Source organism: Candoia aspera, chromosome 8, assembly GCF_035149785.1.
Source record: "Candoia aspera isolate rCanAsp1 chromosome 8, rCanAsp1.hap2, whole genome shotgun sequence".
NCBI lineage: Eukaryota > Metazoa > Chordata > Lepidosauria > Squamata > Boidae > Candoia > Candoia aspera.
In genome coordinates, this window is record NC_086160.1 from 37,307,839 (window position 1) to 37,332,103 (window position 24,265).

The window sequence follows — 24,265 nt, forward strand, 5'->3', positions numbered from 1 at the left end:
CCAGGCCCTTGTATTTTCTTCAAGCTAAACAAACCAGGTGCTTTTAATGCCTGATAGAAGTTCTATTCCCATCATTACTTTAGACTTCTTGTATAGCATATGATTGTGCTGTCTCACATTTTGTACTACATTAGCAAGGTATTGTAATGTAAATTTTATAAAGATTCTACTGAAGCTTTTTGGGTGCAATGAAGCCTAAAAGTAATCATGGAAAGGAAAGATCCATATTTAATGTGTTCAAATTTGGCATTAACAGGATGTGAAAGCAGTCATAACCCATTCTATCCAAAGTGCAATGCATTCAATTGGAGGAGTGCAGGTGTTATTTCCTCTGTTTGCACAGTTGGACTATAGGCAATATTCCTTGGATCAACCTGACACAACTCTTTGGTAAGAATCCTTATTCTCGCTTCAAATTGCCATTTCACTTTGGCTGGTCTAAATTCTAGAGGAACTGCCACATTCCTGTAGTAAAGAATTCTTATGCCTGATCTCTTAGGGATACTCTGTAGCAACTGCAGCTAAACTAAGCTGAAGATAAAATGCATGTTAAAAGATAGACGTACACATATAAATGTAGCCGAGGTGAAGATACATGAGAGCATGTTTTGCTTTAGGGGGAAAAATTATCTCCAAGTAATGCAATTATATTGCAGCATGGAGAACATTATTTATATTTTCAAGGTTAGATCATGTTAAATCTGTTGTGCAGAGAAGACCTTGAGATGAAGTCAAGATTATTGACACTAGGTCTTCTTCACAAATGTGTACATCATTCAGTAGCTATGTAATTTATGGAGTCAGGGAGGGGGGAGATATGAAAAATTTCTCAGGGATGAATTCCTTCCTGTCAAAAGGTATACAGGGTTATTTTTTACAGAGCTGCTGGTTCTGGCCAAGGAGAGTTTATCTTTCTGACCCAGTGCTTGATCAGTGAAAAATGTCTTGCATGCACAAACTACTTCTATTTCACTATAGGACTGTCAAGAACAAAGGGTGTGTTTCCAGACAATGCTAATGTTCTGCAGCAATTGCCTTAGAAATGCTTCTAGTATGTTAAATGCAATCGCTTCCTAAAGCAATTGGTACATTTTTAGTAAAACGTATTCTGGACTAAAACACCTAATTTTTTCCCAGTAAATGCAGCAACACAAATTATTTGTTTTGACTGTAGTAACAACATAAATGTAAATTAAAGCTATAAAGTTTGATTTTAATCCAGATGTTATTTTAACATCCAAATGAAAATGTTACATTAGAAATAACAGACATTTTTGTTTCTGCATCCTGCTGATTGTCTGTTTTTATTAAACTACTTATTTTTATGAAATAAGTAGTGCAACTGTTGGTGCCAAAGCACAACCATTTTGTTTACCCAAGTATTTTAATTGCTACCTGGTTTTGTACTTGCTTGCTTCTCTTTTTGTGCTTTTGTGGTATTATTCCTTGTCTGAATTTTCTACAATAAATGTATAACAGCTTCCAAATTGTTGAGCTGTAAAGCTGAAGAGTGGTTTAAAAATAATATTTACATATGCTATTTTGCTAATTTCCATATCTTTAATTCCATATAGCTTAAAGCCCTAATACTGAAAATAACCATATCTCATGACAAAAAAGAGATCCAACAGATCTCATTTCTAATATGTGATCTGTATATGTTCTGCTCCTTTGGCTTGCTTTGCAGTGGAGATTGTTTTTCAAACGTGGCTCACCCTCTAATTCTGAGAATCCATAATTTGTCTTAATATAGATACATTACAGACTGGATTATGTACTGTGTGCTATGATGTAATAGTGCAGTTTCCCACTAGTCCCTGACTATTTCTTAAAGAAGGAGCACCATTCTAGTCATCACTCTTTGGGATTGCCATTGGGTAATAGTGGTTATTTGGCAAAGATGTAATAAGTTGTGCAACTTCAGTAATTTTACTGGAAACATAAAAATAATGTTGTCTACTGAATTAAGGAGAATGAGAATGAATCTGTATCCTCACAAAAATGTGCAGACTCCTACTATAAACCCTATATATGCTAGTTTTTAACATGCTGCAACAATGCAATATATTTTTCAGTTCTATTTTACTGGCTTTCATTATGGAGTTGCTGAAGAACTCAGTTGCTATGCAAGAACAAATGCTTTCTTGTAAAGGCTTCCTTGTAATAGGATACAGTCTTGAAAAGGTAAAGAAAATTAAATGCTTTCTTTTTTCTCTGCATTTTTCCACATTTTGGCCATGTTCATCATTACTTAATTATCTTGAACACATTCTCCTTTCCTTTCTACAGTCTTCCAAAACACACATTAACAGAACTGTTCTAGACCTTTGCCTCGCCTTTGCTAAATATTTGAGCAATTTGCATAATGGGGTCCCCTTGCTGAAGCAGCTCTGTGATCATATTCTCCTTAACCCTGTAATATGGATTCATACGCCAGCCAAGGTAAGGTATTTTCCATTTGTGAACAGAGCATAAAAAGACTTGACATGTTAGTACTAACTAATGGCATATAAGGACTTAAGAATCCAGGTTTATCTCCCCTTTTCTGTGTTTAAAGATTTACCATATTTTAGAGAATCATAATGTGAATTAAAGGTATAAATTAGCAAAAAATGTTTCAGTTGTGAACTGTTTCGAGCACAAAGCAGCTGTTTCAAGTGTTCCATGCCTGAAACAAACCATATGTGTCTGAGCGTTTTGTTTCAGGCAAGGAATAAACCCATTAAAAATCCTTACAAAACACAACTCTGAGCAATATTGAGTGTTTCCGTGCTATTTGGGGGAATTTAATTGGACTTTTATCTCATACCTTGCCATTAAAAAATATATCTCTAAGCTAGCATGGTAGCTAATATTACCTAAGAATGGATGTGGTGGTCTAGGCTAGGGTTCTGGAATGCTGGGGAACAGGAAGGGTGGAACAGGTATGTAAGAGCACATAAAGCTCATTAGGGAACTGTTCTAGATCTGACTGTGCTGTTGGTGGCTGACTGAGGAAAGACCTGGCAGTGTGAGGGACATGCAACTGGACTGTTGCTGTTCTTGCTGCTGCTGGATCTGGTAAATACATTTCTAACTGCCCACGTCTCCCCTCTCCAATTTCATTCACATCTGCTGCTTTTATTTCACACTTTACCTTTAGTTTTCCCCCATCCAGCTCATTTAGAGTTTGCAAGGACATTTTCATGCTCTGTCCTCGAATAAGACCTGTTTGTTTATTTAGGGAAATTAATGATTCCAATTAACCCTTTTCCTTTGAGGTATACATTTAAGGATTCTGCACTGCTCTTTCCTCTCCTATTTAAGGTTAGTTAGGTAGCAATATTCAGTTTGTCCTCTCTTTACAAATGCTATTTTTAAAAAATCATGATTGGGGGAGTTAGGCTTCTTAAAGGAGGATTATCCAAGGGAGAGAATCAGATCATGGTTTGTTGGACAAAGAGGCAGGATAGTTACAGGCCCACACCTCCTGGGGCGCAATGTAGTGTGTTTGGTGAGCTTAGGTAGAACTTAATACTAAGGAGGAGTTCTTCCCCAGGAAATTAAGGTATAGTTGTGTTTTAACTATTGTTTTTAAGTTATGGGGTGCTAACTAACTGCTAAATTGAAGTTATTTTTATTATCACTGAATTGAATGTTGGTTTTGGTGATCTTATTTTTTTTTTTTAAATTGCCCCTTTCATCAAGAATTTTGCCAGTTGGCTTGTTGGAACCAGCCAGCATGGACTCCCTGCCCCCTGCCCAATTTACTTTTGTGGTACTTAAGTGAAAAAAAAAATGCGAACAGAGGGCTTATTTCAAGTTTTCACTATTCCATATGGCTTGGAATATTCTGAGTTTTGTTCCAATGAAATAGAACTCTTGAGCGTTTCAAGTTTTGTTCTGTTGGAAATCAGCTCAGAGAATGAGCTTTGGGTGGGATTGCTTTGTTCTGAACGCAAAACCACATTTTATTCTGCTTTGTACTTAATCCCAGTATACATGTAATGCAGTGCTACATCACAGCATCAAACCTCTGAAAATCATTACAAATCTTATAATGTGACTCAGAAGTCATTAATATTGGCATTAATTCCAGATAAATATGTGTACAAATAGAGTTTTGGGAGTGGTAATTTCCCTGACTTTATTTAATTTCCCCTATGTATGAAATCTTAGTTATTATCCTGTGTTTTTTTTAATTGGATGATATAGGTTCAATTGATATTGTACACTTACTTGTCTACTGAGTTCGTTGGCACAGCTAATATATATAATGCAATTCGACGAGTTGCGACAGTTCTACTGGCAATGCACACCTTGAAATATTACTACTGGGTAGTTAATCCTCAAAACCGTAGTGGAATTACTCCCAAAGGTTTAGGTATGTATTTATTTTCTTGTTCTACAACAATAATACAACATTTGGAACTGTGAATAAGTTAGATACTGAAATAATATTTCCTTCTTTATTTATTAAATTTTGCCACCGCCCAAAGCGGGGACTCTGGGCAGTTTACAACAACGATAGAAGCATTAAAATACCATAAATAAATATAAATACAAATATAATATTAAAGATAAATACCGTATAAAATCCAGATGATGATACTAGTTGGAATCACTCATGTATATCTAAAAGGCCATTTTAGGGCGCTAACCATCTCCAGAGGTGATTACTTTCCCTTCCGCCCCAAGCGAGGTGGCAGAACCAGGTTTTTAGTTGTTTCCAAAAGGTGCCACAAGAGATGGGATCTGTCTTAGCTCTGGGGGAAGGATGTTCCAGAGGGTGGGTGCTACTGCAGAGAAAGCGTGCTTCCTGGACCCCGCCAGATGGAATTCTCTTACAGATGGGGTCTGTAACATGCCCTCTCTGCATGTTTGGGTGGGATGAGTAGATATAATGGGGATGAGATGGACCCTCAGATACCCTGGTCCCATGCCATGAAGGGCTTTAAAGGTAATAACACCTTGAATTGCACCTGGAAGCAGACCAGTACCCAATGCAGCTTGCGAAGCAATGGTGTAATATGTGCCGATCTAGGGTCACCAAAAATTGCTCATGCAGCTGCATTTTCGACCAGCTGTAGCCTCCGGATACTCTTCAAGGATAGCCCTATGTAGAGCACATTGCATAGTCTATATGGGAGATGACCAGGGCATGAATGACCGTGCAAAGGGCCTCCTGATCCAGGAAAGGGCGTAACTGGCACACAACATGAAGTTGTGCAAAGGCCCTCCTTCCCATGACTACCACTTGCTCTTTAAGGAGGAGTCATGAGTCCAGTAGGACCCCCAAGTTGCGTACCGGGTCTGTCTGGGGCAGTGCAACCCCATCCAGAACCAAAGATGTTAATTTCCCAGATAGTGAGGAGCCCCCCATCCACAGCCACTCTGTTTTACCAGGGTTCAGTTGAAGCCTGTTTTTCCCCATCCAGACCCCCACAGCCTCCAGGCACCTGGAAAGGACAGTCATAGCATCACTTACTTCACCCGGGACGTAGATGTATAATTATCATCAGCATATTGATGATACCTCGTCCTGTGATGACAGATGATCTCGCCCAGAGGTTTCATGTAGTTGTTAAAAAGAAGTGGATAGAGCACTGTGGCACCCCACAAAGGAGGGGCCGCGGGCCAGATCTCTCCTTCCCTATCAACACCGACTGGGACCGGCCCTGGAAGAAGAAGGAGGTGAACCAGCGCAGAACTATGCTGCCCACCCCCAACTCCCTGAGCCAACCCAAAAGGATACCATGGTTGATGGTACCAAAAGCTGCTAAAAGGTCAAGAAGAGCAAGGATGGATGCACTCCCTCAATCCTGCTCCCACCAGAGATCATCCATAAGAGTGACCAATGCTGTTTCCATTCCGTATCTGGGCCTGAAACCTGACTGAAAGGAGTCTAGATAATCCGTTTCATCCAGAAGCCCCTGGAGCTGCAGTGCCACCTTCTCAACCACCTTCCCCAAAAAGGGGAGGTGGGAGACTGGACTAAAGTTGTCCAAAACAGTAGGGTCCAACGATGGTTTTTTGAAGGAGTTCACCAGCGCCTCCTCAAAGGCCGCTGGAAACACCCCCTTTCTCAAAGATGCATTCACTATTGCTTGGACCCAACAACATGTCACCTCCCTGGCTGCTTTCACTAGCCAGGAGGGACATGGATCTAGTTGATAGGTGGTGGCATTTACAGTCTGGAGGGTCCTGTCCACTTCCTCAGGCCCAACAGGTCAAACTGCTCCCAGATAATGGGTAAGTCCGTCCCCTTTGCATCTCCACAGACTCTGCCTCATGCTTGGAATCCAACTTAGAGTGGATCCGAGCAATTTTATCCTGCAGATGCTCAGAAAACTCTTCAGTACAGCCCTGAGATAGGTCACCTGACCCCCTTCCCCAGGAGAGATCGCGTGACCTTAAAGAGGGTTGCTGGGTGGCATTCTGCGGATGCAATAAGAGCGGAAAAATACTGACATTTCGCTGATCTTACTGCCACAAGATAGGCCTTAATAGCGGCTCTAGCTTGTGTTTGGTCAGATTCAGTCTTTGTCCTCCTCCAGCGGTGCTCTAGACATCTCTGAACCCGCTGCAGAACCCTCAGCTCCTGTGTAAAGCATGGGGAATGCTGGGTTTGATGGGACAAGAGAGGTCGCACAGGTGCGATCCTGTCCAAGGCCCCAGCCACCTCCCTATTCCAGGCAGCAGCCAGGGCCTCCAATGGACCCTACTGGGTCCATCAGTCACTGGGGGTGGACCAATTGAATGGGTTTTGCCTCCTTGTGAAGGGGGGCAGCATAAGAGAATCTCAGGGCTACCAGGGCATGATCTGACCATGACAACGGGGACAGCTGTAACTTTCCCCTCAGATTACATTGCCACTGCTCTGACAAGAAAACTAAGTCTGGAGTGAGGCCACTCTCTCGAGTTGGGTCCCAAATAATCTGGGACAGGCCCATGGCTGCCATGGTCGCTATGAACTCCTGAGCTGCCTCCGAGGCATGCCCCAGGGACGGCTATTATTCTGTTTAGAATAATATAATAATCTAAATATTTTTAGAATTTTAGTTGAAGTATAATGCATGCAACACTGGGTGATCTGTATTCTTTTAAAACTCTAGTGTCATATTCCATTTGTTAGATAAAAAATATATCCATGGCTTTTGTTGATCAGAGTAATGGAATTTCTTTTATGGTACTTCTAGGGATGTGCAAAGCATCTTCGGGGGAGATGGGTGGTGGCAAAATTTGAAAAATAAATAAGTAAATAAGTAAAATACTACTTGAGAATTAGAATAATTCAAGAAATACCCAAATGTTAAGTTTTCCTCCTGGACATGCTGTTTCAGTTATTATAGGGGTGGTTTGAACATTTTCCAGAATGATGTGGACTTATTTCTAGAAAGCTTTTGACCAGCCCTGGAACAGCCAGAATGAGAGAAAAGAGCCAGAATACTCAGGCAGAAAAATGGAATATCTGGTGGTTCAAGCAGTGTTGTCTTCCTGGAACAATATGTTTTACATATCCCTAGTAAAAAATGCACTGGCCAAGATAATAAATTGTACAAATGTAAGAAGGTGTTTTTAAACCAGTTTATTTAGTTTCAGTTTTCCCTCCATATCTGGAAATACACGTACAAGATATTACAATGAAATGTGAAATTCACATGGAATTTGTAGGATATCTGTTAAGAGAGCCAGTTTGGTATAGTGGTTAAGGCATTAGGCTAGAAACTGGGAGACAGTGAGTTCTACTCTTGCCTTAGGCATGAAGGCAGCTGGGTGACTTTGGGCCAGTCACACTCTCTCAGCCCTAGGAAGCAGGCAATGGCAAACCACTTCTGAAAAACCTTGCCAAGAAAGCTGCAGGGATTTGTCCAGGCAGTTGCCAGGATTCAACACTGACTTGAGGGATGCCCCTCCCCCCAATAAAGCTGTTAAAAATAAAAATGAATATTGTCTCTTTTCATAGTTTTTTTGATGTTGTAATGAGGTGGTAGTTTGTCATCATGAACCTTCAGGATCTCTTAGTAACTCTTAGCTGGATTCATTCATTAGCCTAACATATTTATTTATTTATTTATTACTCATATTTAGCCACCATGTTTGTTTAGGTTTTGGCTTAGAATGTTGTATAAACGCAAGCACTGTGATTTGCAAAGGTATCATTTGTGGCTAAGCACAACATGTGGATCTTGCTACTTGTGCATACAAACAATGACTTAGTATTTCTTCTGTAAGTAAAGGTACATGACCAAGACTGCCCAGGGATTCTGCCTATCTGAGATTTGACCAAGGGACTAGGGGTGGTTTGCAATACTCAGGAGGAAAATCTCAATAGCAACGAACACTGGTCAGCAAGGAAGACGGTTCTCTGGGATTAGTGATATAAAAAGAAAGAGGGGATGAGCCTGATTTAAGCACAAATGAGGACCCTGGGAGCTGTTCTTGGAAATCTGAAAAAGAGCAGGAGGTCAGAATAGTTCTTTCCTAGAAAATACAGATGTATTTCACTTTTCTGATGCATAGCTTTCCATGTGCAGGAACAACAGTATGAAGCAATCCACTGCTTAGGCTGGGGTTAATTTGGATGAAAACATTCTAGCTTAGATATTTCATTTGGGTTTAGGTAAGATATTAACCTGAATTAAAGCAAATGCATAATGATTGAAAAGTTCCATGTGGCTGAAAATAATGATTTTTTCTTTAACATGCAGGGCAAACAATTAGGATTTACTGTAATTGCATTCTAATGATCTCAAACTATTAAATGTATGGTGTAATATAATGTGTCTTTCATATTAAGATGGACCTCGGCCTAATCAGAAAGAAATTCTGTCTCTGCGAGCCTGTTTACTGATGTTTATTAAGCAGTTGGTGACAAAGGTAAGGAATCTTCAAATTGAATTCGTGCTCTTCAATTTTATTTTCTTACAGAGCTGTTCCTCCCCCTTATTGTCTTTTAGATTTGTTAAGATGACATGCTGAGGGGAAGGGAAGTAAAATTCTAGAAGCATCATTCCAATTCAAATGGATGGCAGCGGGGTAGGGGCTTCCTGCTTTAGAGTGATACCTTATATTTCTGATGGCTGAACTTTTGCTGTAGGAAGCATAGACTCTGATTAATTAAGGTGAGGAAGAAGGTGCAGCACTTTAAATTTCCGTATCTCACTAGAGCTGCTTTCTTCTTCAATTCACAGGTAAATGTCACTGCTGCTTTCTCTTTCCTGAAGTGAAGAGAGATGCAATATAAAAAAGAGGGTTAACCATGTTCTTCATCCATGCTGTGAACCCTGTGTTGTAATAGAACTGATGTGTATACACAGAAGCTGTGCCCATGGCAAAGTTCAACCCATCCATCTCATCCTATCTCTTCCTTTTGTTTTTCATCCCTCTTTCATTGCTGTCCTTGTCATATTGCCTGACTGGAAAAAGCTAAGTTAATAAAGCTCCCCAAGGATAAGTGAAATCTGCAGGGTGCTTGGACTTTCTCCAGCTGAAAAAAAAGAAGGCAGAAGTGATGCAAGGGATTAACCTAGTAAGGACAATTATTTAAAAAAAAACTTTTCAGAGCTTGGAATTGGTAGAATAATTGACTTTGCTTTAAGAGAGTTTGAAGCCTTATTAAATGGCATGTTCAGTATTTCCTTCTTTCTGACTTTACTCTGAGGCAACCGAAATTCATAGATCTATGTGATTATACCATGTATAGTTAAGAATATTGTCTCTTCTGGTATCCATTGTGCATCCCCAGAAGAAAAAACTGCCTTCTTTCATTACAGTTTTGGACTTATATGTAAATATGTAGATACATACTTTAGGTCTTTTCAATCAAAATTCAAGATGTATTGCTTCTAACAATTGATTCTATATGAAGTTTTTAGCAAATTAATCAGAAGAACATTTTAAATGCTAAAAATATTTTGATGGGATTGTTTGAAGCTATTTTTATACTAAAACAGTTTATCTATCTGGCTTGATAACTGGCAATGACTCTGTGGGGTTCTAGGGAAGAGTTATTTCAAGTTACTTGAAAGTGCCAGGCCCACTTAAAACAAATAAGGGCCAAAAGAACAAGATCTAAAGGATCAATATACAGTATATGTATGGAAGTATGCATGATACACACATAGTCACAGGGACCTGTATGGAAACTATGCATAGTATACATAGAAAGTCATGTGTTAATGAATCCAAAATATTTCACAAATATTTAATCTATGTTAGAATGTGATCTTTCTGTTCTGCTTTTAAAATACATTACTTGAGTTACATTTCTCTTGATTTTATCTTTTAAGGATTACGGAGTGAAAGAAGATGAACTCCAAGGCATTCTGAATTATCTCCTTACCATTCATGAGGTAAACTAAGTTGGTAACTTGCTTCCAAGAATCTTTTGAGTAAAATGTTCCCTCCTACCGCTCAATAACTCTGAAGTAAGAAAAACATGCATAAAATTGATTGAAACTACAAATATTGAATGATGATTTAAGAACCTTTATCTTGCAGTTCATCTGTATATCAAGTTTCTGTAGTTCAGTTTATTAAACTGGTACACCAGGGTGGGGGCAGGGAAAAGAACAAATGGTGAAGCTGCATCTACAAAGGATTCTTTCATGGAAAGCAAAAAATTAATAATTGGGTATTTAAACAAAATAATTCTGGCTATATATGAATATAAAAATAAATTACCATATATACTCACATATAAGCTGACCCTTGAATTTTTAACCAAAATACCATGAAAAAATGTGCCACCCATGGATAAGCTGAGCCCTCTAAATTTTCAGATGTTTTAATTTTCACAACTGCCTTAGCCATGGGAGGCTCAGGTGCTTCTTGCAGCCCCAGAGCCGCAGCATGCCAAGAAGCCCCTGAGCTGCAGCGTAGTAAGCAACCCCAGAGCCACACGGTTCTGAGGCTGCTTGCTGCCCCGCGAGGCAGGGTGTATGACAGCCAAAAGGGCAGAGATGGTGGGGGGGGGGATAGGTAGGGAGAGTTGGAGGCAGTTCCTTACCTTACCAAGTCTCAAGGTTGGGAGGGACCAAGCCGAGAGTGAGTTGTATTGGGGTGGGTCCTTACCTAATGACCCATGGAATTCACTGAATGATGGCAATGGGGATTGCCAACATTGCTGTCGCTTTATGACCCCATTGCTTAGCAATGGAATTTCCAGTCCCAATTGTGATCATACGTTGAGGACTACCAACATTAAAGAATGTTGGGAATGCCAGCATTAAAGTTCTTTTATTCTGTTTTATTATCTCTTAGCATATATTTAGCATATATTCTTTAGCTATGATTTCTATTATTATTATTAGATTGTATCCTGCCTATATGTGTATATAGTGAACTCAAGGCAGAGAACATACCTTCCTCCTCCTATTTTCCCAACATTTACCCCCTTTGAGGTGGATTGGTCAGAGGGAGAGTGACTGGCCCAAAGTCACCCAGCCAGATTTCATGCTTAAGGGAGGCCTAGAACTCACAGTCTACTGGTTTCTAGGCCAGCACCTTGACGACTATACCAAACTGGCCCACTTGCGCGGTCTCTCTGTTGAATTACAATCTATAGTTCTGTGTGCTATAGCTGTTAATTTCTATGCTTTCATTCTGCTTTATACTTTGGGTTAACTTCTTCTCTTTAACCCTTTTGTGTCTAGTTCTTAAGCCTGTAGACTTGTCCTCCCCAGTCACTTGCATGGCTTCCTAATGACTGGCTGCTGGGTTGACATTACTTGGCTCAGGCTGTTTTTGAAATGCTGTGGGAACAGCCATTCTGGGCTTTCAACAAGGTGGTGGCTGGTGCCCTGGACTGTGTTCTGTAGTTGCTTCTGCTGAGCTTGCAGGTGCCTGGGCTGCCAGAAGATGCCAGTGCCTAGGCTGCTTGCCAGCGTCTGTGCAATGTAAAGATGCCTACACATTTATGCTGTTTGCTCAGGATGTGATGCTCAGGACCTTTTCCCAAGTCCAACACCTGATCTGCTTATACTCCAGTCTGCTCAGTCTTTGCCAGTTTGTGGCCATTTACAAGGGCTCTTCCTACTTTCTTTCCCATCACCAACGACTCCTCATCTAATCTCAGTTTCTGATGTCCTCTTGTTATCTTTCTTGTGAGACTTCAGGTCTTTCTTCTGTCTTTTCTCCTTTTTCCTTTTCTTTATTTTTTCTTCTCTTCCACTTTTCCTCCTCAATGCCACCATAACTAGTTCCGGAGCCAAGCACTTTTAAAGGGCCAGGTCAATCAATTCCACAGGGTGGGGCCTTAAAGGAGAAGAGGTAAGGGGAGCTTGGGTTTTCCATTCACTGCACATTCTTGCTTTCACAGTGTGCTTATATTAAGTCAACTTCTTACTTTCTAGGTGTGGAGTACTTTTTTTAGTACTTTGAGCAGCTTTGTTACTTGTCAATTTCTTAAAGTATTGCTTGACTGTATTAAATTTATGCATTTTATAACAAAGTTGCTATTTGATTTTGTAAAAGTAATATGTGATTTTTTATGTATGTATGTATGGCAATTGCCAGTTTAGGACTAAAGTGAACTAGCAACACATTGTTTTATGTTTTTTGTCTAACAGGACCTATGGTAATAGGTGGGTTTGGGGTTTGGGGTCTAAAATAGAAAACAGCAAAAGCTGTTATTTGAATTACAGTTCTCCCATGATTAACTTGCTTCTGAATGTTTCTTTATTTCCAAAACTCTTTGATTTATAGCATGGAATAAATGATTAGTTTTGTTTGAAATATACCAAAGCTTCCATGGGCAAGTGGATTGACTTCTTTGGTTCTTTAGATGGCCTGCTTTTATGTATTGTTCAGTGTCTTTAGTACTGGGAATAGGGATAACTTTGTGATTTGCTTAGGTGTGTTTATATAGATCTGAGTTGAAGTTTGTCTTTTTTAGTTTAAACTGTCAGTTTTTCCTTACCACTGCTTTCTTTGGCTTCCATGACTATCATCATGAAATTTCATGAGTACTTTGTACATGTTTCTTGTGAATGAGTATCATCATGTGAGTACCATAATCTGAAGTCACATTTGTTTATTTATTAAAAAAAACTGTAGGGCCACACACCTTGCTTTGATGACTCTGGATGGCTAACAGTAAATTATAATTTGGTGGTGATGTAGAGTTCCCCCGACGGAATGGAAATCTCCCGCTTGGATTCTATATTTATATTTTTAGTATTTTAGTATTGTAGCTGTTGATCTGGTGATTTTATGATGTGAGGTTTTAAGGTGAATTTTATTGTAAACCACCCAGAGTCCCCCTTTTAGGGGGAGATGGGCGGTGATAGAAATGTGAATAATTAACAAATAAATAAATAAATAATTGTGACAATAAAACACAGAAATTTAGAAAAATAAACATCAAGTCCACATTAATATAATGCAGCCAAGGTTCTCAAAATTTTCATCTCACAGTCATACAGCCTTACAGTTGGGCTTATCTGATACCCTGACCCAATACCTGAGGGAATAGCAAAGATTTTAAAGCTTTTTGAAAGGCCAGTTTTTGAAAGTTGGGGCCCTCTGAATTTTGGGAATAACAGAGTTCAGAAGGGCAGGCTTTCTGACATAGAAGGCCCTCTTGTGGATTCCACTAGATGGCAGTGCTTCAAGAAAGGGACCTGGAGTATGCCCACCCTGTCAGTTCTGGTGGGACTGAAAATATTGGAGTCCTGTCTGATCTTCCATTCTGTCTAATCCTAGGTCTTAGCAAGTGCATATTAGCATGGTCATCAAAAAAGAAAACACTATATACTGTATGAACATTGTTCTCTTTGTTTTGTCTATAATGATAAGGGAGGAATATAGTGATAATTCACAAATCGATTAAAAAAAATCTACAAAGTTTGAATTGCAGTATCAGCTTTAGCATGGGTTTCTTTATACTTAGGATGAAAATTTAATGGATGTTCTGCAATTGCTGGTTGCTCTCATGTCGGAGCACCCCAGTTCTATGATTCCTGCTTTTGATCAGAGAAATGGATTACGGTAAGAGATAAATTCCAGTAGAAATAACAGTAATTAATCCTTAATTTTTGTTTGTCTTGTCAGATAAATGTGTTCTGTCATACATTAATGTAGGGGTTCCTTTGTTGAAAATGTTGACCAGTTGCATATCTTTTATGAATTCATACTCAAGAATATAGTTCGAAACAGTAATGCTACCCATATCCTTAGTTTTATATATATATTATAATTGAGAAACAGTTTTTTCTTACTGAGGAAATACAAATGCCTTTATTGTTCCAAATAGAAATATCTGTATTGGAAAATCAATGTAATAGGCTTGTGACTATCATGCTCCCAACTCAGCTATGACTTAGAGTACCACAAGAGTCTTTTACTTTAGAAAGTTAATTGAATATATTCTGATATACTGAATTTATGGAGGCCTTCCATAAAAATCAGTTGAAAGGCCAGAATTTTATATGGGATTATGCTTCTCAGAGACAATGAGAAAAAGTTGCTTATGAAAATAAAGTGGTGTTGAAAAATTGAATCTACATAATGTTGTGGACTATTTAAGTAAACCTTAAGTTCATATCACACATTGTGATTGCAACTGAATAAACTTGCACTTGTAGTAGAATTTGAAGCTACCCCAAGAACTGTTAAATTCTGAAATGAATACTAAATTTTAATGCAGTACTTATATATATACAAAACAAGTAGAATAAAAGTTTAACTTTATCAACAACTTTATTAGTTCAACACCATTTGTAGTCTAATATAAAGCTTTGTTCTGTCTATATTGTATAAAATAATATCAACCTTCCAATATCTATGAAGACAAAATACACATGATAGGAATAAAATGTTTCATATGCCTCTCTAGAGTCAGGTTATTTTCCGATTCCCAGATGATCTTGTTTACAAACGTAATTGGAATTGGAGCATGAGGATGAATGTTCCATGTAGTTCTAAATAATACAATTTTGCCTTAATTATTGCATTCATAAAAGTACATCACTATTCCTACAAATATTCCTCCCTTTGCACTAATGGGTTATCATTGGAACAATCATTGAAAAATCCATAATGTTCTATTCCAAGATTTTCAAGCACTATTTTAAAATAATAAAATCACAATGTCAAAAAATATTTCAAAACCTATGTGCTGATTTCTATTAATTTTGATATATACCATCCCTTTGTAAGTCTTTAGCGTGCCTGCAAACTTACCCTTTCTGCTGAGAAACAAAAACATACTCACTTACATTTTCCCATGAGACAACAGAGCCCTGCTTTTCCATATTTCTTTTTGGATTCAGGCATCATATTGAATTACTTCTGGAATAGTCAAAACTAATTTCGTTTTTTTCTGGAATTTTAGATTGGGACCCTGAACTAGATTTGATGGACTTTAATACCTCAACCTTAAACATTGCATGCACTATTAGCAGTAGGAATTCTGAAGGAAGACTTGACAGTTACATGTCAAATTTTTGAGAATTAGCCATTCAAATAGCAATATTATTTTACATTCAATGTGTAGACTTTTGTTCCCATATCTATAGCCTGTCAGTTATAATTATAGTGAGACAAGCTGCTTTGGCAATTGATATATGTTCAATATTTTGTTTTTCACATTGGATAGGATTTATTTAAAAAAACAACAACAGAGAGACCAGAATTAAAGAGCTGATACTGGTAGAATTAAAGCAAATACACAAATAGGCAATGCATATCTTCTCCAATATTATAAGCAAGACTGCCTCATCATACTGTAATTCTCATATATATAGAATGATTCTTTGTATGTAATGATTTCAAACAATGTGTGCTTGTGAGAGGAAAAAGATTTCAGATGATACTTGTTTCCCTCACTTCTCTGAGTGCTGTCATATATGACTAGCAAGGGACATATGTCAAATATTGCAGTTAACATAACTTTCTCAAGGAGACTGTCTTTAGCCTGTCACTTGGAATGTGGAGACATTAATAAATGTTTACCTAACACTGTGAACTAGACAAAGAGATAGAAAAAGGCTGCAAATGTATGGTTTCTCCAGTTTGTGTTCTCTGTATATTTCAAAAACCTCTATTTTTTAAAAATAATATTTTATATTATTTTCAGTAAATCTTTTGCATTTGTCATTTTGAACTAATATCTTCCTGTCTGTCTTGTTTTGTAACCCTTTGCTAGGTAAATTAGTTCTGATTTCCATTAATAGTAGGGGTTCATGATTTGGGTTAATCATTAGTAATTTTTTTCCATTTAGATTCAGTGGGACAAGTATCTCAGTAATATGCAGGGTTGATTTCACTATTACTATATACAATAAGTCTGATTCTGTAACTGTAGTTGGATCATTGTAAGCTATTTTAGCCACTGTTACTCTATGACTTTTAAAAAATCTTTTGTTTAGTGTTATCTACAAACTTCTTGCTTCAAAAAGTGAAGGGATCAGAGTACAAGCACTTAAGGTGATGGGTTACTTTTTAAAGCATCTTGCACCCAAGTAAGTATTAGATGGAAACAATAGTAAGCCATAAAAGCACCTAATTCCTTAAATATTATTTTTCTGGAATGTTTTCTAATGATTTTATATTGTTAAAGGAGATATTTATTAATTTATATATGAATAATTATATTGCTGAAAGATGGATGGATGGATGGAGATATAGATATAGATATATATGAAGAGAGATTAAGAGAGACAGAGAGAGAGAGGAATGAAGCTGGAATATTAAAATATCTTTGCTGATATTGCAGTTTATAGACAATTGGATCTTGGCCAAGTATGCATAAACTTGGTTTACCCACACTCTTTTCTTTAATATCCCCCCATAGTTAACCATAGTTTTTCACTGTAACTAAACCATAAATCTATTACGACTTTCAAAGAAGCTAGAACATGGTACCATAGTTTAAATCTGATTTGCATATTCTGGGTTGTTTGGAAGTTATTAACTATAGTTTGTTCCTGATATAAACATGACAAGCTGTTAACTATGATTTGTTTGCTTGCTGAAAAAAAGAAACAAAGCAGGGGGTTCTGAGCAATTGTGTGATTATTTGAATATAGAGATTAAATTTCCACCAGAACAATAAAATTTTCTTATTAACAAATATCCCTGAGATGGGACTTGCAAAATGATAGTTTTCCATTTTCATAGTATAAAAATTAGCTTCACACCTATGTGACATAAGCTAAAACTATAAAATAAATGAGCATGGGGAAGAAAAGGAGGATGATTCTGGTCTAAATATTCTAAGTGAGATTTTCCCTCAAAACATATTCAACAAGTTATTTTTTATTCTTATTTAATTCTCCATATAATTTTAGGAGGAAAGCAGAAATTATGATTGGACATGGACTGTTTTCTCTTCTGACTGAGAGACTTATGCTTCAAACAAACTTAATTTCCATGACTACATACAATGTACTTTTTGAGGTAAAAGAGTTAAAATATGTTGAGGATTTAAATTTATCCTGATATATTCCAGATGATAAAACTTGGATTTTTTGTTTCTGTTTCGCAAAAATACTAGTTAACTTAATTTGAATAAAAATGCTAAATTAAAATGGTATTTTTAATTTTAATAAAAATAATAGTTCTATTGTCAAACAGATCTTTCAATATTACCAAAATAAGTTTTAGATGGGTATGATGTGATGTGAATATGGCCTTTAATATGCATACACATACACACACACACACACACACACACACATATGCATGTTTGTTGGGAAAATAGGAGGCAGGAGTATTAGGTATGTTCTTTGCCCTTATATACACAAAAAAGGCAGGATGATAATGATCATAATAAAGATAATGATAATAATATCAAAATTTTTAATTATGGCAGTTGACTAAGAACTATACATCCTTGGAATGCACCACTGAAAACATTCTTTTTTTAAAAAAGTATTTTTTATTAAATATTTTACATAGATAATGAGAAATACATTGAAATGAAGAAAAAAGAAAGAAAAAATATAAAAGTAAATGTGAGAAAGAAAAAGAATAGAAAAAACAGGAAAAAGTTAGAAAAAAGAAAAACAACATAAAAAAACAAAATGTGTGTGTGTGTATCAAAAGTGGCTTCTGATCTTCCTCTCAGCAGTTATCCATACAATTCTAATCAAACTACTCTCTCCAAGATTTCATCATAATTTCCTTCTTTCTATACCTATTCTTTCTAACCATCAAAACCATTAATCGCAAAATCATTTTCTTTCTTATGCAAAAAGTCCATAAGGGGTTTCTAGTCATTGATAAATGTCGATAATGACCTTTCTCTAATCAAAGAAGTCAATCTGTCCATTTTAGCAAGTTCTGTCAATTTCATCAACCATTCCTTCATGGTGGGTAGTGCTGAATCTTTCCATCTTTGTGTGTATAATAATCTCGCCACAGTAATCATATATTGAAACAATCTCCCATGACTCTTTTCTAATTGTGTGTCCATTAGTCCTAAACGGAAAAGTTCTGGCTTCAATTGAATATTAATCTTTAAAATCCTCTGTATCAATGTACAGTATACATTTGAATCCAACATTTTCTAGCTTTTTTATATGTCCACCAAGCATGATAAAATGTCCCTTCATGTTGTCCACATTTCCAACATACATTTGAAATGCCTTTACCACTGAAAATGTTCTTCAGTGAAGGCAGGAGTGGTCAATTTGAGGCTCCAAGACCACATGAGGCCCTCCCATTTCTTTTTGCAATCCATCTGTAGCCCCTTCTAACCAATTCATTAAACTGTTAGATCTTTAAGAAATGTCATATAACTGAAACCCCACAGAGCCCTTAAAAATAATTGTGGTGACTTCTTTCAATTTCTGTCCCAGCTTTTGCCCATAGAATTGATTTTGTAGCTCTGACCCTCCTGTGCCAGAGATAAAGGATTATAATGTTGCTGTCTATTATAAACAAATAATTTGGGTTGTTCGGTGTATCAGAATGGTCTTGTTGTTTTAATATATTTTTTATTTATTTATATGAACAGGCTGTTTAATCTTTAAAATTGACTTTCATAGACTTCTTACATTTTTGTTATTGTTTTTTCTACCGAGTATCCTATTATTTTAAGTTTTCCCCTTACCTAATGTGGGTAAGGTTATCCGAACAAGGAAAAAAAATTATAATGAAGCACTTAATTTACTAAGAAATTATTCATTCTTCTTGCTTGTCATCTAAAGCTAGTTATACTTATTGAGAGAATTATTTTAGAGATCAGTATTAATAGAACACTTTAAAATTATTTCAGTTTAATATTACATTTTTCCTAACATCATTTTTCTTTTTCTTCAGATACTTATTGAGCAGATTTGTACCCAAGTGATGCATAAACAGCATCCTGACCCAGATTCAACAGTGAAAATACAAAATCCCCGTAAGCATTGGTGTTTATTTGAGATAAACTGTAGAAGACCTGTAAATAGTGCTTTATATGTTTCAAAAAGGGATAAAAATGTACTAGAAAGCATATTTCTTTCTCTTGTTTATGTTTGTTTTTATAATCTAACATTGGCTACTTTGGGAAGTGTTGCTTTGAAGTATTTTTTAAAGTTTTTTTCAGGAATAGGATACTTAGACTTCAGTAGCAGTTTCAATTCTAGCATAAATCTGACAACCTAATTTGGTATAATATCACTGGAAATTAATTTCATTAATTTCATCATTAATTTCCATTCTAAATTAACTGTACCAGTGTACCAGTGTTGGGGAAAAAGTGGCCTGAGTTTCTCAAATACTTGAAAGCTACTTCAATGGAATGGTTAATTAACTTAATTTTTTTTTAATATGGGAGTTGGTAACCTGTAAAAATGAGAACTAAAAAGTTGGTGGAAATGAGGCTATACACAGAAGCCCCATAACCAGCAGCCTTCTCATGTTTATCTCTGACCCTGCAGTAGGTTTTTAAGCATGTTCATTCGGATGGATTTATAATATTTTAGCAATCTAGAAACATGTCTTATCAGAGTTCTTGTTTATAGGGAAGCTTGCAACAGTATTTAGGTGAACATGCTTCTAGCCTAGCAATCTTTCATTATCATATGAACGTTATCAGTGTTCTCTGTTGGGAGGCCTTAAACATTTATCACTGTTTTACCTATTACATCTGTTGATTAAATACCTGCATAGGATTGCTGTGGTAAAGAATGGTAAGTAAAGAATTGTTTGTTACTTTGGGCTTGATTCCAAAAAGTGCTTTGGAAAAGATATGGATGTGACCATGTTTACAACTCTTTAAATGAAGTGGTCTTTTTTTCCTTTTCTGAGGAAAGCAGCCATGCTATCCTGGGAAAAGATACAGCTATAACAATGGGATAATGTTCAGTTCTTCACATTGAACAGTAAGAGATACTATTGCTACTAAACTGGAAATTACTTTAAGATTATTGCTATGCATTCCTCAGACAAATGGACACAGTTAATTGACTTGTGGGAATGGAGGAATGTCTGTATGTAGAGAATATAGTATAGCTTTTACAATTTTCCAAAATTGCTAGTACTAATTACAACAGAAGGATTTAGTCTGAATTTAGTACTATCTTGTCTTAATTGATAATATTCTCTGCTATAAAAGTATATTGGAAAATGCAATCATTATCCATCTATCAATACGTACTCTCCAGCTTATCTGATTTCTGTCTCTTGGTAGTGGTCACCCAGATGTCTTTGGAAACTCACCAATAAGATTTCTCTTGTGGCTTGTGGCCAACAAGCAATTAACAAATGTATTGGACGTTTGCAGTTGCTCTATGATTAAATTGAATTTTAAGGTATATGATACCCAAATCAGAATAAATATATAAGGAAAAATATTTCTTACGAATGACCAATATATCATCTCCCATTACTTAATACACACAGTTCAGTTTCTTGGTGAAAGCACTATAGAAAGTGATACAGGAATAATTCCAAAAGTTATACTTTGCTTCTCATTACATACCCGTGAAACCGTTTTTTAATTTGGGGGGAAGGAGGAGAAACTAGAATGAGGGAGGTGAAAATCTTATTTTCAGGTTGATTTTTTTTTTAATGTTATGTTTTCCACAGAGGTTTTCAAAGTTATTGCTGTTTTGCTGCGTAATTCCCCACAGTGCTCAGAAACCATGGAAGTCCACCGAGTCTTCCTATCAGACATGATTAAGCTTTTTAATAGCAGCAGGGACAATAGGAGGTAAGATCATAATATATTCACTAATATAGCTTAGAAACTTGTCTCTTCAAGCTGTGTGATGCACAAATTGTTTTTAAACTAGAAACTGGGTCTCCAATTATCCATATGGTTCATTCAATAACTAGTTGTATTCGGTCTTTACTAATGTTAGTAATTCCGGTTGATGTTCAAGACAAAACTTCAGTTGTCTTTGAGCTGCATTTTCTTGCTTTCTTCAAAGTTAATTTGCAACATATGTTGACAATTTTTCAGGAGTTTACTACAGTGTTCTGTATGGCAGGAATGGATGCTTTCCCTTTGCTATTTTAATCCCCAAAGCTCTGATGAACAGAAGATAACAGAAATGGTGTATGCCATTTTTCGAATACTACTTTATCATGCAATCAAGTACGAATGGGGTGGCTGGCGTGTTTGGGTGGATACCCTAGCAATTACACATTCAAAGGTAAGTTGTGCAAAAACAATTCTAACTCTATGATTTTTTTTTGAAGAACTTGCACAATTTGGTGAGTTTAGGAAAAAAATTACACTGAAATGATACATTTAATTAGAACAAAATAAGGGAAGATGTTAATATTTCATAAAGCAATAATTAAATAGTTTAGTACAATGCTTGTGTAGTTTCATCTACCAACTTGATATGAGAGTAGCTAATCTGATGTTTGGAAAAGCTTTTTATTATGAACTGCCTGTGCAGTTTCATAAATTTGAAACACAAGGTGGCGCACCTTGTCTATTTCTACGTTAGAATGATACCCTTTAGTTACATGGAGGGGCTGAGCAACGAATTACTACAGTATGATGAAACTGAAGCAAAATCTGTTTCCATCCAAACAAAGAGAGGAAAGGTTGCTGGAAGAAGGTTTCTTCATGAATAAGAAATAAAACAATTTTCCTACTGCCAGTATAACTTTTTTTCCTTTTTTTTTTTACAACCATAATAATATTGTGATGGAAAGAAGTTTTCTCTAATGGTGGTAACCTTCCTTCAACTGAGAAACAGATTTTAGAATAAAGTTGCGATGGCTACCGCTGTGCTTTCTACTTCTGTTCTCCCAAACATTTTTAATATAGCTCTGGGTAGATTTCCATATGGGGATTTACAATGTAAGAAAAATGAAGAGACCCCCCCCCCCCCGGTTACACCAGTGCATGAATTATGGGACACCTGGTGTGTTGACAGCACAGTTCAGGTACAAAAATTGTTCTTTCAGCTATGTGGATGTGAATGCCATATGAGACCATGGTATTTATAAAGTGAAACAACAGATACTCTCTCTCAGGTTGTGATTTTACTTCAATAGATTATATTTAAAAGGTGTTTATGAATGTGGGCAAAATAATACATGGCAGCAACTGTTCAATAATTAAGTTTCTTGGGTAAATAGACTTGCATTTAATTTTTTTTAAATTGTATTTTGTTAAATCAAGTGTATAGTTTATACAGAAGTTAAGTAAATATTTTCTATTGTGCTTTTTTCCCCTGTTTTGTTCAGGGGAAAAAAGATTCTGTTTTGAACCTTGTTAATCACTTAGCTATTTTTTCACTATTAATACATGAGTACCCATAACTTTCAATTTAGTATTAGTCGCTTGACATTAATTTAATGTTAATTCAAGGTTTTCATACAGGATCAACATGACCATTTGGTTATGAGTTGATAGATATTTGTAAGAAGAAAAATATTGAAATTGCTATTAACTTTAGACATAATTTCTTGGACTGCACTGTCCTGGTATAAAAATAGTCTTGTCATATGAATGAATGTCAACTAGAACATTGTGTGTGTGTATGTGTATGGTGTAAGAAACAACACTTTTCCGTTTCTGCATTACATATATTTTGATAGTCGACATATTCTCATTCTGACATGTTAAATTATTATGGTAAATTATAGTTCATCACTCTTAATTTTTCAGTCCTTCAGTTCCAATAAAATAATGAAAATTAGCTTTTGCTAAGACTGCTATTTTTACTACTAGTTTCTTATGTTCTTTTGTAGTTACTCAGTCTCTGCATGCCACTTTCAGCCAGGCTTGCCCCCAGTCATGTGTAAAGTGTAAGGAGGGATGGCCAAGTGATGGTGGGTACAATTAAGGGCAAAAAATCTGCTGGAGATTAGAACCATTGCCAGACAGCTGCTTTGTGAATGGTTTGTTGCCAGAGTTAATTTCCCACAGTCAATTTATGACAGTAAAAGTGAAGGTGTCTCAACCGCTAGTCCAGTCAGTTTTCATATACATACAATTGTTTCTTTAAGGATTGAGTTAGGTCAGCCACTGTTTTCCATTTCTGTCTTACAATTGCAAGGGTTAGGTGCGCATATGTTGTTGAATTCAGGTTAATTCACTTTAATTATCCTTGTGACAAACCACCTGCATGAAATAAGATTTATCTACCCCATTGGTCAGTGCAATTGTAACATATATTGTTGATTATTGTCATATTGTTTCTCATCCTCTGGTTTTTCTTTATATACCACTCTGGACCTTTGGGGGTAGAATAGCATAAAAACATTAGTAATAAAATAAATAACCTGTTTTAATTAAATCTCTCTGTAAGTGTTCTGAAGACAAGGATCCTCAAAACTTACTCTTTCTTAAAAAATTAAATGCATTAAAGGGCTGTTATTGAATCCTGAATTTTCTGAAAGTGTAAGTTAGTTTGAATAAGCAAAGTATTTTTTTAGTGTTTTCAAAATGTTCAATTTGTAAGACAATATTTCCTTAAACTAAGTCACAGAAATTCCTTTTAAAAATTGTTTTTGTGTGCCTTAATTCATATGTTTAGCTGTATTTCATTTATGAATCAGCCACTGCCTATTCATACACTATTGTGTAATTCTACTTTTGGTAAAGAGCTTGTGTAGAAAGAACTAGTGTTTGCAAAATTGGATAGATTTTGCAGAGCTGCACATCAAGATACATGGAGTCGCTATAAAAAGCCAAAGAAACTCAATTGCAATTTTATTGTCCAGTTTGATAGATTTCCTGCCACCTTTGTAGCAGGGAAGCCGTTTGTCACTGTAGCCTCTTTTCGAACTGCAGTACTACGCTTTATAAGCAGTGATGGCTTTTGTGGCATAATTGCACTACATAGGCTCCTTTTGCTCTCAGGATTTGAAGGTGTACATAATCCTA

General features: G+C 36.4%; 1 protein-coding gene across 3 annotated transcripts in view; it reads left to right on the plus strand.

Annotated features, from left to right (window-relative positions):
- The window catches only part of LRBA (LPS responsive beige-like anchor protein), a 409,112-nt gene that overhangs the window by 44,411 nt on the left and 340,436 nt on the right, over positions 1-24,265 (plus strand). For all 3 annotated transcript variants that reach the window (XM_063310174.1, XM_063310176.1, XM_063310175.1), the window contains exons 10-21: positions 257-390; positions 2,076-2,184; positions 2,290-2,442; positions 4,195-4,363; positions 8,780-8,859; positions 10,272-10,334; positions 13,874-13,971; positions 16,353-16,445; positions 17,274-17,382; positions 19,249-19,330; positions 21,001-21,124; positions 21,377-21,569. In XM_063310174.1, the coding sequence (XP_063166244.1) occupies positions 257-390; positions 2,076-2,184; positions 2,290-2,442; positions 4,195-4,363; positions 8,780-8,859; positions 10,272-10,334; positions 13,874-13,971; positions 16,353-16,445; positions 17,274-17,382; positions 19,249-19,330; positions 21,001-21,124; positions 21,377-21,569 (1,407 nt within the window). The remainder of the gene's footprint in view (positions 1-256; positions 391-2,075; positions 2,185-2,289; positions 2,443-4,194; positions 4,364-8,779; positions 8,860-10,271; positions 10,335-13,873; positions 13,972-16,352; positions 16,446-17,273; positions 17,383-19,248; positions 19,331-21,000; positions 21,125-21,376; positions 21,570-24,265) is intronic.